Genomic DNA, 14,712 nt, shown 5'->3' with positions numbered 1-14,712 from the left:
GGGGCGGGGGCGGGATCTTGTCCCTTCCTGCCTCCCAAGGCATTCTGTTAGCCTGCTGGTGGGGTCCCAACTGTATTGTCTGAATCTGCCTATCCTCCTTCTCGAATTGGTCCTGATTCTAACAGGATTTAAATAATGGGTCATGATCCTAATTCTAACAGCTCCTCCTTTCACCACCACCCCCGCCCCATATATCCACTTTAGGAGTCTGGCTGTTTATAGATTCTAATTTTTGTGGGTAGAATTTTCTACATGCCTTCAGCATTTTAGCTGTCAGTCGTATTTAGCAAATCCCGTAATTCCCAGAGGAAGGCAGAAAAAAGGCCTCTGTTCCTGTGCTGGGGGAGGGAGGGGTCTCTCTGTTTTCTCCTCTCCTCTGTCTTTGCAGTCCCTGAGTTCCCATTCAGGGTCTCACCCCTTGCTCCCACTCCAGCTTGCCCCTGCCCCTTCACCTCTGCCCCAGGCTAGATGCTGGAAGAGAATAAGCTACAGTAGCACCTCCCCCCCCTTCCCTGCTGGGTCCGGATTTTCAGTGGCGAAGAGAGAGCATAATGCAAGGTACACAATAAATGTACCTTGAAAACGTGGACGATTGAAGGATGGCTTAGAAAAATAATTTTCAAGTTCTCTATGTTCGGGTAGCCCGAGCCCGCATTCTTCAGTGTTTGAATTATGTCAAGTTGATTGCAACCTCTTTCTCTTTTTCTCTTCTGGCTCCCCACCCCCTCCTTCCCTTCGCTCTTTCTGCTTCCCCTGCCCGGCCCTTGGTGCAGAGAAGGCTGGCAGCTGTGTGCAGGACGGGCAGAGGTATAATGATAAGGATGTGTGGAAGCCCGAGCCCTGCCGGATCTGTGTCTGTGACACTGGGACTGTCCTCTGCGACGACATAATCTGTGAAGACATGAAAGACTGCCTCAGCCCCGAGACCCCCTTCGGAGAGTGCTGCCCCGTCTGCTCAACTGACCTCGCCACTGCCAGTGGTCGTAATTTATTTATTTCCTGTTCACATAAATAAATTACTTGCAGGTGCAGCAAATGCCCTCCCATGGATGCTGGTCCTCTCTGCGAAGCACAGGGACTGGTTATCCATGGGACCCCAGCAGCTGAGGCTGAAAGGAAAGGCCACTTCTTGCTTGCAGGTTGAAACTGAATGAGCCTGAGACACTAGAGGGGTCCCTCCTCCCCCGAAACCTCCCCCAAATACACTTCCAACACACGGAAGGATAGATGTGATTCCACAGAAGTATCCTCTTTGGAATCACCCCTGCATATCCCTAGAGCCACGATGGGGATCCCATGCTCTGTGGGCAAGACCACAGATAAATTCCTCTGTGACCCGCAGCTTGTCTTCTCTGTAGAAGACCGCTAAATATCTGGTCTTCAGTGGGGAGACAGAGGGCGGGCTCCCTCTTTGAAATATGGAAGCTCCGCGGCAGTTTCCTTTTGTTTTTACTTCTCTTGGAGTTAACTGCCAATTAAGAAGCAAGTTAATAAGAGAAGGCGGAGCTGGGTTCTGGCAGGTGGGGCTGGGCGAGCGCCCCTCAGGCCTGCCCTCCGGTGGGTTTATTTACTCCCAGCCGCAGCCAGTGCTGGTCCGTGTGTCTGTGACCCCTCCCCAACACTGGATACAGACCCCATCTCCCTGTAGGGTGGCGGGGTGGGGGGCACATGCCTAGGCCCCTTGGGTGGCCCTCACTCTCCCCCTCCTACTCAAATGGAGAAGAAAGTGGAAAGGGAAGCAAGGAGTTGCCCTTCCTTAACGCTTTGCCAATACTGGTGAACTGCTTTTATGGTCCAGATTTCCGGGTCATTTCTGAGGCCCACGTGAGGGAAGTGTTGATTGCCTCACTACTTTGCTGCTACGGAGGGGGAAGGGGTCACTGATTTGGGATGGCCCTGGCTGCAATGCCCTCTCTAACTGTGCCCTCCTGTGTTCATGTGCTTGCTTCGAGGAGACTCAGCTTGGACGTAAGACCCTTCTGATCCCCTAACTCCTCTTCTGGGAGGGCTCGGGCTGCGGGAAGGGCTTCCTACCCTGTGGGGAGAGAAGAGGCTTGGACCTCCTGCCAGCTTCTGGTGCTGCCTTTCTTGGTGCTAATTAGGTCTTGAGCGTGTTTCCTCGTCATGCACCCTGCTCCATTCTTTTGCATGCTGACTGCTTTTTCAGTAACAAACTCGGGGTCAGCTCCCTTCCTCAAGGGACTTCAGCAACCCCAGGACCCCAATGACCCTAACATCCCAGCAGAGGGACAGGGAGTTGCCTCCTTCCGGGGTTGTGTCCTTCTCTGTGTTTAATCCATTAATGAGTGTTTGAGTGACAAGAACTCGTACTTCTCCATCTCACAATTTTTCATTCTTCTCTTTTTCCATTTGCAGGGCAACCAGGACCAAAGGTAAGGGCTTTTTCTTCTTCTTCGTCGTCGTCTTCTTCTTCTTTTTTTTTTTTTTTGTGGGGGGGGCCTTCTTCAGAAGCCGTGTTGTGCGCTCCCAGCCTGTGGCTGTTTTAAGGGCCCCTCCAGGCTTGGGCTGCAGGGCAAGGTTTTGTGCTTGGGGCTTGGTGGGCTTGTGTGGCTCCGTCCTCAGACTGTGTCATGTTGCAGGGACAGAAAGGAGAACCCGGAGATATCAAGGATGTAAGTAGAGATCATTCTCATACTGGTTGCATCTCTTCCGCTAACGGGTCAGCTCCTTGGACTCCCGCTAATACACCATCGTGTGGGTCTCTTTCTCTTTCACAGATTGTAGGACCTAAAGGACCTCCTGGGCCTCAGGTAAGAAAGGGAGAAATCACTTCCTCCACCCCTTCCTCGAGGAACTGGTCTGCAGGCCCCCAGCCTTGCTGTCATCTCAACATGTTCTCCACCTTCAGGGACCTGCCGGTGAACAAGGACCCAGAGGTGACCGTGGTGACAAAGGTGAAAAGGTGAGTTGAAAAGTGCTCCCTNGGACACCGTGGACACCCTGGGATCCCCCTACCCTCGCCGGGATTATCTCGCCCAAAGGCTGAGCGGGTTCCTACTGGTGGCAAAGGGGGGGGGGAAGGTTTATCTTTAGATTTTCAGAGTCTCCTTCCAGAGCAGCAGACAGGCCCCTTTCTTTCTCCGCCCACCTGGTTTGTGGCTCTTTCCTATGATTCATCCCCTGCAGCTGCCATTGCTTTGGGGATTTTGATGAGAAAAACAGCGCTGGGCGCTCCCTAGCACGTGGTGCGGGCTCTTCGGCCCTTGGCGCTCTCGGGAGCGCTCTTGTCAGCACAGGTTTCGTTTGCAGGGTGAATTCCAGACGGCAGGGCGCTAGTGGAGAGGGACTGGTCGTTGCCATTCTTGGTCTGCATTCTTGGACAAGGCCAGGCCTGGGCTGGCTAATCTTAGCCCAGGCCAGGCCTTCAAAGCCCCCTGCGCCCGCCTCCCCGTCCCCTATGTTGAGGTCTTGCCTTCTGATGGAGTTAGGATCTCTCCAGGGAATCTTGTCCCTTCCTGCCTCCCAAGGCATTCTGTTAGCCTGCTGGTGGGGTCCCAACTGTATTGTCTGAATCTGCCTATCCTCCTTCTCGAATTGGTCCTGATTCTAACAGGATTTAAATAATGGGTCATGATCCTAATTCTAACAGCTCCTCCTTTCACCACCACCCCCGCCCCATATATCCACTTTAGGAGTCTGGCTGTTTATAGATTCTAATTTTTGTGGGTAGAATTTTCTACATGCCTTCAGCATTTTAGCTGTCAGTCGTATTTAGCAAATCCCGTAATTCCCAGAGGAAGGCAGAAAAAAGGCCTCTGTTCCTGTGCTGGGGGAGGGAGGGGTCTCTCTGTTTTCTCCTCTCCTCTGTCTTTGCAGTCCCTGAGTTCCCATTCAGGGTCTCACCCCTTGCTCCCACTCCAGCTTGCCCCTGCCCCTTCACCTCTGCCCCAGGCTAGATGCTGGAAGAGAATAAGCTACAGTAGCACCTCCCCCCCCTTCCCTGCTGGGTCCGGATTTTCAGTGGCGAAGAGAGAGCATAATGCAAGGTACACAATAAATGTACCTTGAAAACGTGGACGATTGAAGGATGGCTTAGAAAAATAATTTTCAAGTTCTCTATGTTCGGGTAGCCCGAGCCCGCATTCTTCAGTGTTTGAATTATGTCAAGTTGATTGCAACCTCTTTCTCTTTTTCTCTTCTGGCTCCCCACCCCCTCCTTCCCTTCGCTCTTTCTGCTTCCCCTGCCCGGCCCTTGGTGCAGAGAAGGCTGGCAGCTGTGTGCAGGACGGGCAGAGGTATAATGATAAGGATGTGTGGAAGCCCGAGCCCTGCCGGATCTGTGTCTGTGACACTGGGACTGTCCTCTGCGACGACATAATCTGTGAAGACATGAAAGACTGCCTCAGCCCCGAGACCCCCTTCGGAGAGTGCTGCCCCGTCTGCTCAACTGACCTCGCCACTGCCAGTGGTCGTAATTTATTTATTTCCTGTTCACATAAATAAATTACTTGCAGGTGCAGCAAATGCCCTCCCATGGATGCTGGTCCTCTCTGCGAAGCACAGGGACTGGTTATCCATGGGACCCCAGCAGCTGAGGCTGAAAGGAAAGGCCACTTCTTGCTTGCAGGTTGAAACTGAATGAGCCTGAGACACTAGAGGGGTCCCTCCTCCCCCGAAACCTCCCCCAAATACACTTCCAACACACGGAAGGATAGATGTGATTCCACAGAAGTATCCTCTTTGGAATCACCCCTGCATATCCCTAGAGCCACGATGGGGATCCCATGCTCTGTGGGCAAGACCACAGATAAATTCCTCTGTGACCCGCAGCTTGTCTTCTCTGTAGAAGACCGCTAAATATCTGGTCTTCAGTGGGGAGACAGAGGGCGGGCTCCCTCTTTGAAATATGGAAGCTCCGCGGCAGTTTCCTTTTGTTTTTACTTCTCTTGGAGTTAACTGCCAATTAAGAAGCAAGTTAATAAGAGAAGGCGGAGCTGGGTTCTGGCAGGTGGGGCTGGGCGAGCGCCCCTCAGGCCTGCCCTCCGGTGGGTTTATTTACTCCCAGCCGCAGCCAGTGCTGGTCCGTGTGTCTGTGACCCCTCCCCAACACTGGATACAGACCCCATCTCCCTGTAGGGTGGCGGGGTGGGGGGCACATGCCTAGGCCCCTTGGGTGGCCCTCACTCTCCCCCTCCTACTCAAATGGAGAAGAAAGTGGAAAGGGAAGCAAGGAGTTGCCCTTCCTTAACGCTTTGCCAATACTGGTGAACTGCTTTTATGGTCCAGATTTCCGGGTCATTTCTGAGGCCCACGTGAGGGAAGTGTTGATTGCCTCACTACTTTGCTGCTACGGAGGGGGAAGGGGTCACTGATTTGGGATGGCCCTGGCTGCAATGCCCTCTCTAACTGTGCCCTCCTGTGTTCATGTGCTTGCTTCGAGGAGACTCAGCTTGGACGTAAGACCCTTCTGATCCCCTAACTCCTCTTCTGGGAGGGCTCGGGCTGCGGGAAGGGCTTCCTACCCTGTGGGGAGAGAAGAGGCTTGGACCTCCTGCCAGCTTCTGGTGCTGCCTTTCTTGGTGCTAATTAGGTCTTGAGCGTGTTTCCTCGTCATGCACCCTGCTCCATTCTTTTGCATGCTGACTGCTTTTTCAGTAACAAACTCGGGGTCAGCTCCCTTCCTCAAGGGACTTCAGCAACCCCAGGACCCCAATGACCCTAACATCCCAGCAGAGGGACAGGGAGTTGCCTCCTTCCGGGGTTGTGTCCTTCTCTGTGTTTAATCCATTAATGAGTGTTTGAGTGACAAGAACTCGTACTTCTCCATCTCACAATTTTTCATTCTTCTCTTTTTCCATTTGCAGGGCAACCAGGACCAAAGGTAAGGGCTTTTTCTTCTTCTTCGTCGTCGTCTTCTTCTTCTTTTTTTTTTTTTTTGTGGGGGGGGCCTTCTTCAGAAGCCGTGTTGTGCGCTCCCAGCCTGTGGCTGTTTTAAGGGCCCCTCCAGGCTTGGGCTGCAGGGCAAGGTTTTGTGCTTGGGGCTTGGTGGGCTTGTGTGGCTCCGTCCTCAGACTGTGTCATGTTGCAGGGACAGAAAGGAGAACCCGGAGATATCAAGGATGTAAGTAGAGATCATTCTCATACTGGTTGCATCTCTTCCGCTAACGGGTCAGCTCCTTGGACTCCCGCTAATACACCATCGTGTGGGTCTCTTTCTCTTTCACAGATTGTAGGACCTAAAGGACCTCCTGGGCCTCAGGTAAGAAAGGGAGAAATCACTTCCTCCACCCCTTCCTCGAGGAACTGGTCTGCAGGCCCCCAGCCTTGCTGTCATCTCAACATGTTCTCCACCTTCAGGGACCTGCCGGTGAACAAGGACCCAGAGGTGACCGTGGTGACAAAGGTGAAAAGGTGAGTTGAAAAGTGCTCCCTGACCTCCCGTGGCCACCCCAGGGCCTCTGAGTGTCTCCCCCTCCTCCCGCCACGGACGTGACCACCTCGTCAGGGGCAGCCGTGGATGCGTGGTTCTTGCGTAAGCCCTGCTTCACGTGGGTGCCCTTTTCTCTTTCTGCCAAGGGTGCCCCTGGACCTCGTGGCAGAGATGGCGAGCCTGGGACCCCTGGAAATCCTGGGCCCCCTGGTCCTCCTGGCCCCCCTGGCCCCCCTGGCCTTGGTGGAGTAAGTATCCCAATGTCCCCTTCCTTCAGGCCGTCCCTCCAGACATGCGGCTTCTAAATTGCTACTCACACGTACCTGGCTGGCTCCCAGGGCTGCCGGCAGTGTGTGCACAGCCCGTGCATGGGCTCCTTCCTGGGCCTGTAATTTAGTGGAATCACATATTAGGCCTGAGACTCTGGCACTAAGGGGTGACTTTTTTTCCCTCACGGGGTTTCTGCAAAGAAAGTCTTCAGTTACCCGGCTCCCAGGCATCTGTCTTATGAGGTTGATTCCTGGGAGTGGGTGTAGGGGCTGAGGGAGAGGCTGACTGGGCACCTGTATTTCCTTGGAAGAAGAGTGACCACTGTCCTTGGAAGACATTTAATGCTGGTCCTTGCCAGGTGCATTCCAAGCAACTATTCATTCTCATGAAAGAGCCCCACTGAGTGAAGTTGTGTGGCTAAAGTCGTTTTTGGAATTAAGCCAGTCAACGGATTGTGTTATTGTCCAGTTTTTGCACATTTGCCGTTTTGATATTTGTTAGGTTTTAAATTCTTGAACTTAAGTGGCTTGCAGATGCCTACCCCTTCCCTGCTGAAATATTTTAAGGCTGTTGATTTTAGTCTTTTGCTGGGCATTAAATCCCTGGGAGCTAAACAAACAAACAAACACTAATATCACTAAATACCACTAAAAGTGATATTTTAATTCTCTTTCTCAATGTATGTTGAACAATGTATTTACTATTTTAGAATTAAAAAAAAACTCTGTACAATGAAGTGCGAGTAACCAATACTCCTCCAAATAGCACTTTATCTTCCAGGGAAATGATTATGCCAGAATGATTTTTCAGGAATCACTGGCAATTCTGTTCAATGCTAGGTTAGTCTCCAATAATTAGAGTGTATCTAAAACAGAGTTTTTTGGTTTTGTTTTTGTTTTCCTATCCCGATTTATAGCTTACCTAGTCGAAAAGGAACAACTGGGGCCTCTCGAACTCCTAATGTTGTTGGGTTTATTTGCAGAACTTTGCTGCCCAGATGGCTGGAGGATTTGATGAGAAGGCTGGTGGCGCCCAGATGGGAGTGATGCAAGGGCCAATGGTGAGAAAAGACACCAGTTTTTTTGCAGCCAAAATGGCAGGAGGTGGCCTTTAGCGGAGCCAGAGAATCTGACAACCTCACGTTACAGATAATTGCTTAGAGCAGCTCTTCTCCCACAGTTATGTAACCTCCCATGGGGTTAGCCCAAAGCCTTTGGTTTTTAATGGTGATGGATGCCAGTTCTAATGATGCGCTGGAGTGACCAAGAAGAATGAGGATGGGGAGACAAATCTAGGCTGAGCTGCTGGAAGGCTGGTCGCTATTGCTCTTGGACTGAGAACTGAAGAATGCAGACAGCAGCCACTGTCCTCCAGCACCCACAGGACTTCCAGCAGGAAATGTCCGTCCTGCAGCTCCGACTTGGCACATGCTAAATGAAACTCAGACTTTAGTAAACATGGCTACGGGCCAGGAGAAAGCAAGGCTGGCTTCTTTATCCAAGCGGTGCCTATAAATAAATAGATTGTTGCGTGGGGAGTGGGAAATGAGAGGGAGCAGCCACTGTAGGCCCCCTGCCCACAGAGTAACTTTCTGTCCTTTGTCTGGGCTGCTGGCTGGGAGGCGGGGGCAAGCCAGCGGCCGCTGGCGAATCATTTCCAGTAACCCTCTTCCTCTTCTGTTTTGATGCAGGGCCCCATGGGACCTCGAGGACCTCCAGGCCCTGCGGGTGCTCCTGTAAGTACCGGGTCTTTCTGCTCCGTGGCAGTGAAGATGCTTTCCAGCTCTCGCATGTCACTTTGTGGGCGAACGTGGTGTCCTCATGTTATTTTTTAGGGACCTCAAGGATTTCAAGGCAACCCTGGTGAACCTGGTGAACCCGGCGTCTCTGTGAGTACCCACACGGGCCCTGCCCTCCCCCTGGGGAGCCCTCCAGCGATGTACCACGCAGACCCTGAGACTGCCCAGAGCTTTCCCAGTGGATGGCCCCGAGATGCCACTTCTTAGCTCTGCGGGGTCTCTCCCGGAGAACCCAGGTGGCAAGGACCACCAGGAACTCTGTCACAGCAGTCCACTTTCTGGGTCCCCCCTGACCTGTGCTGCCTGCTGCCTGCCAGTATGATCAGCTCTGCACTCTTGGTTTCTCCCAGCACAAAGTGGGCTTCCCTGCCCCCCACCCCCATCTTTCTTCCTTACGGAAGAACTTAGATTCCAAAGGTTACAGTCTCGAAGTTTTGTCCACTGATTAGGTATCGTCCCCCTCCAACCATCTCTTAAACTCTTTCACTTCGTTTATAGGGTCCCATGGGTCCCCGTGGTCCTCCTGGCCCCCCTGGAAAACCTGGTGATGATGTGAGTGCACCTGAGCTGTCGAACGAGGGGCTGCCTCCTTTGAAAGGGTGTGGAGGTGGGGGGTGTGGTCGGGGGCAGTGATCAGAAGCGCCCTCAGCCTGGCCCGGGCTGGAGGTGTCCTTAGGGGCAGGACTGGTCAATCAGAGCCTCAGACCCTGTCTATGCTCTACATTCCCACCTGCACCTTAGCTTGCGAGTGCCTGGGGACCGCTTTGGACCCATTGGGAAGGGAAATAATTAAAACAGGATAAGAGAGAGGGAAAACACAGGGGGAAGGAGGTAGAGAAGGGAAAACAAAAGGAAGATACTCAACAGCCTAACATTATCTTAATTGTAAATGAGCTAGGAACAGTGCGGCCCAAGTCAGGATGTCCGCAAAGATGCAAACGGAGTGAAGAGATGCGAGTTGGCTCTCAGAGCTGTTACGAATCCCATTAGACAGTGAAAGTCTCCCTGGTAAGGCCGCACTAGCCCAGTCTGCAGAGCCTCGGTGCAGACTGTCCCCTGGGGAAGCTGCAGGCTCGTCGGGGCCGAGCTTGCCCATGCAATGTGCAGCTGTCCGAAAGAATACATCGTGACCCAGGAAATGCATTCAAAGTCCGGAATCCCGAGGAGGTGGGGGAGAGGAGTAAGCAGGTGGGCTAAAGGACAGAAGACAGGGAGGAGAGACATGACCTGGAGCGTGCCAGCTGTGCCAACTTATCTTCTGGGGAAGCTGAAGTACGTCTCTCTCCCTTCAGGGCGAAGCTGGAAAGCCTGGAAAATCTGGTGAAAGGGGCCCCCCTGGCCCTCAGGTAAAGTGCCCCCTGCCTTTCCCAGCCTCAAACCTTGTCCCAAGTCTCCCTCCTTGGCAGACAAGGCAGTGGCCTCTCTCACTTCTAAATCAGAATCACAACAGCCCCTGCCTCAAGGCCTTCCCGCTCCTGTGCAGGCTCCTCGCACAGGCCCATGGGGGGGGGGGCTGGGCAGCTGTTGTTTACACCCATTTTGCATGAAATGAAGCCAGGCTAGTGCGGTGGGGGGGAGGGGTGCTCTGGGATCTCCTGCAGGAGCTGTCCAAGTGCTGGGCTCCTCACTGCCCTGCCTGCCCGAGGGAGCTGGGTCCGAAGGTTCTTTAGTAGAGCTGGGCAGCCTGGATGTGGCCATCTGCTCTGTGCCTTGAACACCTCCGCTTTGCCCTGCAGGGTGCTCGTGGCTTCCCGGGAACCCCAGGCCTTCCTGGTGTCAAGGGTCACAGAGTAAGTATCATGGAGAAGGGTGTTGGAAGGAAGGAATCGCCCAGGGGAGGGAGAAGCATTTGGGGGCATGAATCTCCCTCTTAGGGTTTCCCAGAAGTGTGATGGAACATTTTCTCTTGTCGCCTAGGGCTACCCAGGTCTAGATGGTGCTAAGGGAGAAGCCGGTGCTCCAGGTGTGAAGGTAAGGACCGCAGAGCACAGGGGGGCGGGGGACAGAGAGAGACATCAAGCAGAGGCCCTTGAGCTGCTGGAGCTAGCACATGGGAAGAGCTTTGGCTGGGAACAGCCGGTCCGACATCCTGCTGGAAGAGCAGCAGGCCGGGAGAGCTCGGGGCAGTGTCCCTTGCAGAAATGAAGTCTGGGGGTCTCGGTGCAGCTGAGCTGACCAGAGCTTTCTGCTTCTTCCTGGGAGTTTTCTGGGGGCTGCCAGTGGGGACCTGCTCACTGACCCTGTGCATCTTTCCCCAGGGAGAGAGTGGGTCACCCGGCGAGAATGGTTCCCCAGGCCCCATGGTGAGTATGACTATCCCATCGCTCCTCAGACACCTCGGGAGCCCAGCAGACGGCGCCGAGAATCAACACCACCGCTCGCTTTGCGCAAAGTAGATACTCAGCTTCGTAGGTCTGATCTGATTAGGATCTTACCATCGAACAGATGATTTGTTCAAGTTTCACCAACATTTCCCTGAAACAGCCTTCACAGTGTTCAGATGTGCCTCAGTTTATAAAAATTCCGTGCCTTCCCCACATCTTGGGGAGTTCATCTACGGCACGAGGCGAGCCGCGCCGGCGACAAGGCTCCCGGCGGGAGCAGCAGCGGCTGGGTGTCTGCTTGTGCGTGATGCGGGGGGTCCTAGATGAGCTGGGAAGGCAGGAGCAGGGCAGCCACACCCTTGCCTCCCGGGCACACGCATGCTGCCCCCGCTGGTGTCTGGGGACGACTGGCAGAGTGCCATTGAGCCAGCTCATGCTTGCGTTGTTCCGGTGTGTTCCAGGGTCCCCGCGGCCTGCCCGGTGAGCGAGGACGGACCGGCCCTGCGGGTGCCGCAGTAAGTAATGACAAGGCCCAAGCCGCCCTTTGGCCCGCGCTTTGGTTCACGAGACACTTTCACATAGGGCTCTCCTTGACCCTCCACAACCCCACACGGCGTAGAGAGCACTGCCGTCCTGCGGGCACGGATCCTGAGTGTGCCTGGCCCCAACTCCCAGGCCGAGTCTGCACAGATGGAGGACGGGGCTGGGCTGTGGAAGGGCCGGTTGGTGAGGGCGGGCGCTCCCTTACCAGTGTGGGTTACTCTCCTCCTGTCACAGCCACCACGCACCCCCAGTCAGTCCAGTTTGAGGTTATGGACAGACTTCAGTTGGCTCCAGTGCCGCGCTTTTGTTCTTCCTGCTTGTTGAGATGGTGCGCAAAAGAGCGTTCACCGTCTCCCGTGGGCTCGTGGGGGCTTCATACTTGACACGCCGCACGGCCGCCGTGGCGCAGGCACTTCCTGGGGACACCACCTCCTGTGCTTTGTCTCCTCGGATCTTCCCTCAGATCCTGTGCGGTGGATTCTACTCTTCTCCCCATTTTATTTTTTAAAGATTTTACTTATTTGAGAGAGAGAACACAGGCAGGGGGTGGGAGAGGGAGAAGCAGGCTCCCCGCTGAGCAGGGAGCCCGATGCGGGACTCGATCCCAGGACCCTGGGTCCTGAGCCGAAGGCAGACGCTTCACCAGCTGAGCCAGCCAGGAGCCCCTATTCTCCCCATTTTAGAGCAGAAGAAACAGGCCCAGAAAGGTTAAATCGCTAAAGACCCTGGCAGCCTCAGACCCTGGTGGCCTCTTGTTATGTGGGAAGGGCGGGCGTGGGGCTCCCCGGCGATTCACAGCCCGAGGAGCGAGCAGGTGTTTAGCTCTGACCCCTCAGCAGAGCCGCGTCCTTGCAGGCGCTCCGTCAGGCGAGTGATGTGATGAAAGCTGTGTGTAAGAAAGATTATGCCTTCTGTGGAGCTCATACCCCAGCCGCCCAAGCTCCCGGCCCCTCCTTGCAGGTCCTTGTGAGGCTGGCCTTAGCAAAGCAGCTTCAGTCACTCTGCTGCTTTCCAGATGATGTGTCTGTTTGGCAGAAATTTCCCTCAAAAGCAGATCAGTGAAATAACAGGCAGCCTTGACCCCCATTTGTCAGCCCGAGCTGCTGAAGGGCCTTGTTCCGGAGTCACTTTGTGTGAGGGGATTAGAGAGTGCCAGGGCTGCCAAGACACACTGCTATTTCTGCAGACTATTCGGGACTGGCTTGTGGCTTTTTGGCCAGGCTTGGAGCCACAGTGGTTGCACCCTGTGAGGGGCAAAGATGAGCGGCATCCCTGTTCTTCCTCCTTCCTGGCCATGGCAGGCCCAGCTTCTTGCTCCTCCTTGCTGGTTCCTGTCCCCACAGTAGTCCGGCTGGCAGGCCGTGCATAGGTTTTGGCATAGAAAGTTGACAACGTCACATAGTTCCAAGTGCCGGCCTGGTGTCAAGGCTGGGCCCGGGGCTGGGCTGGGTTGGCCTCCGCCGGCTGTGGTCATGTGCCCCCTTGGGCCAGACGGTGCCCTCTCCCAGCCGTGCTGCCGGCAGAGCCACGGATGCCAGGCCAACGCAGGCCTCCTGGAGCAGCGTTCAGCTTCCCTTTGCTCAGCCTGGGCCCCAGGGCTCTCCTCTGGCCAACCCCTGGAGGGAGGGTGCTCCAGAGTTTCCCGAAGCAGCCAGCCTGGCCCAGAAGGGGCTCTGGCCAATGCTGAGGCTTTATGTGCCCTATAACGTTTTTTCTGTCAATCTTGTTTTCCTGTTTAATGCCAATCTGGAGAGTCTCCGGCAGGAGAAATGGATCATAGCCAGGAAGAAGATCTGAGTCTTTTTTAAAACATGAGCTCCCCCTAAAGCATCCTTCTTCTTTAGCATCCCAGAAGAGGCAGAGGCAGGCAGGCGGGGCTCACCTTGGGAAAGGCCGCCTTCTGGCCTGCTCTGGTCCCCCGACAAGGCCCAGGGGCCAGGCCTAGCTCCGCCTGGACTAATGGTTCCAGGAGTTTGGGTAAAAGTTCCCTAGATCCTGAGGGGCTTCGAGAGAGAAACTGGGGAATGCTTACCACAAACCTGGGGGGCAGAATCCTCAAAACTGGTCCTATGGGTGCCTGGGTGGCTCAGTCGGCTAAGCATCTGACTCTTGGTTTTGGCTCAGGTCATGATCTCATGGGTCATGAGATTGAGCCCCATGTCAGGCTCCTCACTGAGCAGGGAGTCTGCTTGAAGTTTCTCTCCCTCTGATCCTCCCTCCACTCACGTGTGGTCTCTCTCTCTCTCTCTCTCTAAATCAATCAATCAATCAATCAATCAATCAATCAATCTTTACCAAAAAGACACAAACTAGTCCTAGAGAGAAAGAACTGGCAGCCTTGTCTTACAATGTAAAGGACTCTCAGGGGTCATGAGCTCCGATGTGGTCCTCGGGCTGTGTCCAGTGCCCTGTCCCCATCACAGGGCTTCTTCCCAGCCAGAGGCAGACATCCTGTGGGCATCTGTGTTTCCTTAGGAACAGGTGGTCTGGAGGGGGCGGGAAGGGGGCGGAGCCCAGAGGCATACTGGAGCTAACCAAGGGGAGGCCTTCACCAAACCTTAACTAAGGAGGTTAACCAAGCCCCCGAAAATGTTTCCCACCGAGAGCAGGTGGGAGGAATTGAGTTCGGTGTGCTGCTTGGCTCTTTCATTTTTCTTTGGCTCAGTTCACTGTCTTTAAATGATAACTTGGCCTTGAAGTTGGGGATATTTGGAGTCTAAACGAAAGTTTCAGCAATGATGGAATAGCAATGAAATCACCCGAGCTTTGCCCACTGCTGCCCCCAGCAAGCTTCCTTGCAGCCACCACGGAGGGGTTCCGGGCTGCTCCTCCCCATGGGGCTGTCCTGCCCTGGTGCCCGGCCGGCCTCCCCCTCCTCCCTGGGGCCCAGCGCTGCCTGAGTTTTCTGTGGGGGTGGACTGTGGGTGGGAGGGCCTGGCCGTGCGGGGCTTCTCACGGTGCCTGCTTCCTTCTCCCCACTCACAGGGTGCCCGGGGCAACGACGGCCAACCAGGCCCCGCAGGCCCTCCGGTAAGTGCCTCTCACCCGTGGCCGGTTCTCCTGAGCCCCGTCAGCGGCCCGTGGAGCGGGTGGGAGGAGGAACGCTTTCCCCGTATTCCCTAGCATGTGGGTAACGAGCTTTGAAGCACTGGCTCGTGTTTCTCAGCCACGCTTTCGGCGTTTTTTTGAGGAGGGACAGATAGGGAGGCCGAAGAATCATCTGCTTTTCACCGTGCGTATAGTTAGATATTTCGCCTGGGGAAGCCAGGCTCAGGGACACTGGCCGCGGGGACAGTTTCCATCCAGGGACTCGGAGGCACAAGGGATGCAGGGCCGAATCAGTACAAGGGTGGGGAGGAGTGTGAGGTGTGGGGTGGCTCACTCCG

The 14,712-nt window shown here is 54.7% G+C and overlaps 1 protein-coding gene across 3 annotated transcripts in view; it reads left to right on the top strand.

Annotated features, from left to right (window-relative positions):
* COL2A1 (collagen type II alpha 1 chain) overlaps positions 1-14,712 on the top strand; it is a 34,071-nt gene that overhangs the window by 3,621 nt on the left and 15,738 nt on the right. Inside the window, exons 2-17 of one of the 3 annotated variants that reach the window (XM_011226315.3) lie at positions 774-980; positions 2,377-2,393; positions 2,601-2,633; positions 2,739-2,771; positions 2,870-2,923; positions 6,538-6,639; positions 7,644-7,721; positions 8,352-8,396; positions 8,496-8,549; positions 8,958-9,011; positions 9,752-9,805; positions 10,196-10,249; positions 10,377-10,430; positions 10,718-10,762; positions 11,245-11,298; positions 14,312-14,356. In XM_011226315.3, the coding sequence (XP_011224617.1) occupies positions 774-980; positions 2,377-2,393; positions 2,601-2,633; positions 2,739-2,771; positions 2,870-2,923; positions 6,538-6,639; positions 7,644-7,721; positions 8,352-8,396; positions 8,496-8,549; positions 8,958-9,011; positions 9,752-9,805; positions 10,196-10,249; positions 10,377-10,430; positions 10,718-10,762; positions 11,245-11,298; positions 14,312-14,356 (983 nt within the window). Of the gene's footprint in view, positions 1-773; positions 981-2,376; positions 2,394-2,600; positions 2,634-2,738; positions 2,772-2,869; positions 2,924-4,039; positions 4,430-5,825; positions 5,843-6,049; positions 6,083-6,187; positions 6,221-6,318; positions 6,373-6,537; positions 6,640-7,643; positions 7,722-8,351; positions 8,397-8,495; positions 8,550-8,957; positions 9,012-9,751; positions 9,806-10,195; positions 10,250-10,376; positions 10,431-10,717; positions 10,763-11,244; positions 11,299-14,311; positions 14,357-14,712 lie in introns of those variants that run through there. The other 2 variants (XM_034645857.1, XM_034645856.1) reach the window with 2 other exon arrangements.

Source organism: Ailuropoda melanoleuca, chromosome 16, assembly GCF_002007445.2.
Source record: "Ailuropoda melanoleuca isolate Jingjing chromosome 16, ASM200744v2, whole genome shotgun sequence".
NCBI classification, from domain to species: domain Eukaryota; kingdom Metazoa; phylum Chordata; class Mammalia; order Carnivora; family Ursidae; genus Ailuropoda; species Ailuropoda melanoleuca.
This window is presented reverse-complemented; position numbering and strand designations above follow the sequence as displayed.